This window comes from Physeter macrocephalus, unplaced genomic scaffold, assembly GCF_002837175.3.
Source record: "Physeter macrocephalus isolate SW-GA unplaced genomic scaffold, ASM283717v5 random_2458, whole genome shotgun sequence".
Lineage (NCBI taxonomy): Eukaryota > Metazoa > Chordata > Mammalia > Artiodactyla > Physeteridae > Physeter > Physeter macrocephalus.
Genome location: NW_021147744.1, coordinates 5,011 through 6,543, shown reverse-complemented (window position 1 = coordinate 6,543; position 1,533 = coordinate 5,011). Strand labels below are relative to the sequence as shown.

The 1,533-nt window shown below is 56.8% G+C and overlaps 1 protein-coding gene across 1 annotated transcript; it reads left to right on the top strand.

Moving 5' to 3' along the window:
* Positions 1 to 64: 64 nt before the first annotated feature.
* Positions 65 to 1,524, top strand: LOC114485694 (glycine-rich protein 1-like; the record flags this gene model as incomplete). The annotated part of the gene is made up of 2 exons (XM_028487494.2): positions 65 to 585; positions 1,310 to 1,524. Coding segments are annotated over exons 1-2 (733 nt in total), but the record flags the coding sequence as incomplete, so codon positions are not given.
* Positions 1,525 to 1,533: the final 9 nt, after the last annotated feature.

Below are 1,533 nucleotides of genomic sequence, written 5' to 3'. Positions count from 1 at the left end.
GAGGAGAGGAGAGAAAAGGGGGGGGGGGGGGGGGGGGGGGGGGGGGCGAGAGCGGCGACGCAGACGCATGCGTGCTGCAGGAGGGGCTGCAGCAGCAGCGACAGTAGCAGCATACGCTCAACCGGGAGGAGGAGCAGCAGAAGCGAAGACTAGCACGGGAGAGGGAAAACTGACGGGGACAGCGGAAACAGCAGCAGGAGAAGCGAGGGAAACAGATGGCAGCCACAGAGGAGGAGGCAGGCAGCAGCAGTTAGGCCGAGGCTGCGCTCAAGCAGGAGCAAGAGAGACAGGACAGGGCGCAACAGCAGCAGGAGGCAAAGCAGCCACGGCAGCGGGGAGGCCACCGGCTGCGGCGGAGGAGCCGCGTGGGATGGTGTTGCACAAGGACGCCTCTCCTCCTCCTGTTGCGTCTACTACTTCCGGAATGCGGGGGAGAGAACAAGCAACGCGAAGAGGAAAACCAGAAGACGCAGCTGCTACTGCTGCTGCCGCGGAAGAGAAAGAGGGAGAACGAACGGGACGGGATAAGCGACAGCAGAAGTCACGGACAATCGAACAGGCTAAAGACACTGGAAGAAGGAAGAAGTAAGGAGGCGTTCACTGCGTGGGCAGCTTTCGCCGTTTACAAGTGTATATTTGTACGTGACGTATAACCACGACACATAGAACTTCCGTTACGGTAATCTGCAACTGTGACGATGCGCGTGCATCCAGCTCTATGTAAGAGACCGTGGAGACAGTCGCCTATATACGTATATATATATATATATACATATACATATGTATGTATATATGTATGTGTAGATATATACATATATATGTATGTATGTGTCGCCAGTGGACGGGGAAAGACATCTGCATACAGGTGCGCAAGAGTGAGTTTTAATGTGTGTGTACACACAGGCATGCAGAGGCTGATCTTTTGCAGCTTCCCACCTCTCCGTCCCGAGTGTGTGTCACGTGTCTCTGTGTAGACATCGAAGAGGGGGGGGGTGTCGCGTCCCTGTCTCGTGTAGACACGTGCATATGCATGAGTATCTGCACAAGGCTTCAGAATCAGCTGCACGAGTGAATGTATGCAGATACACCTATACACGCACGCGCCCACAGATATACATAGGCGTGTGTGCCCTTGTATCTTTGTCACTTTACACGTGGTCGTCGGTACAGGGTCTGGTGGTAGTCTTGAGGAGGGAAGGCGGTGAAGATGTATGTGGCCGGAGAGACGTGGGTAGACAAGAGGGCGACCACTTCGTCATTTGTGGGTGCGTCTCTTGTACACGCCGTGTGTGTCTCCACGCTGCCTCAGACTCAAGACCAGCAGCCCTCCCGCGGTCGAACAGAAAACAGACGTTTCTGGTGCAGCTGCCGCAGCTGCTAGTGCTGGCGCTGGCGCATCAGACGGGGAGAGCGGCATTCCTGCGGCTGCGCGCAGACGGCAGCGAGGGCACGCAGCTGAAGGCAGCAGCGCCCTGCCTCCTTCCAAGCAGCAGCTGCAGCAGCAGCCCCGGCAGCATGTCACACGCAAGAGCC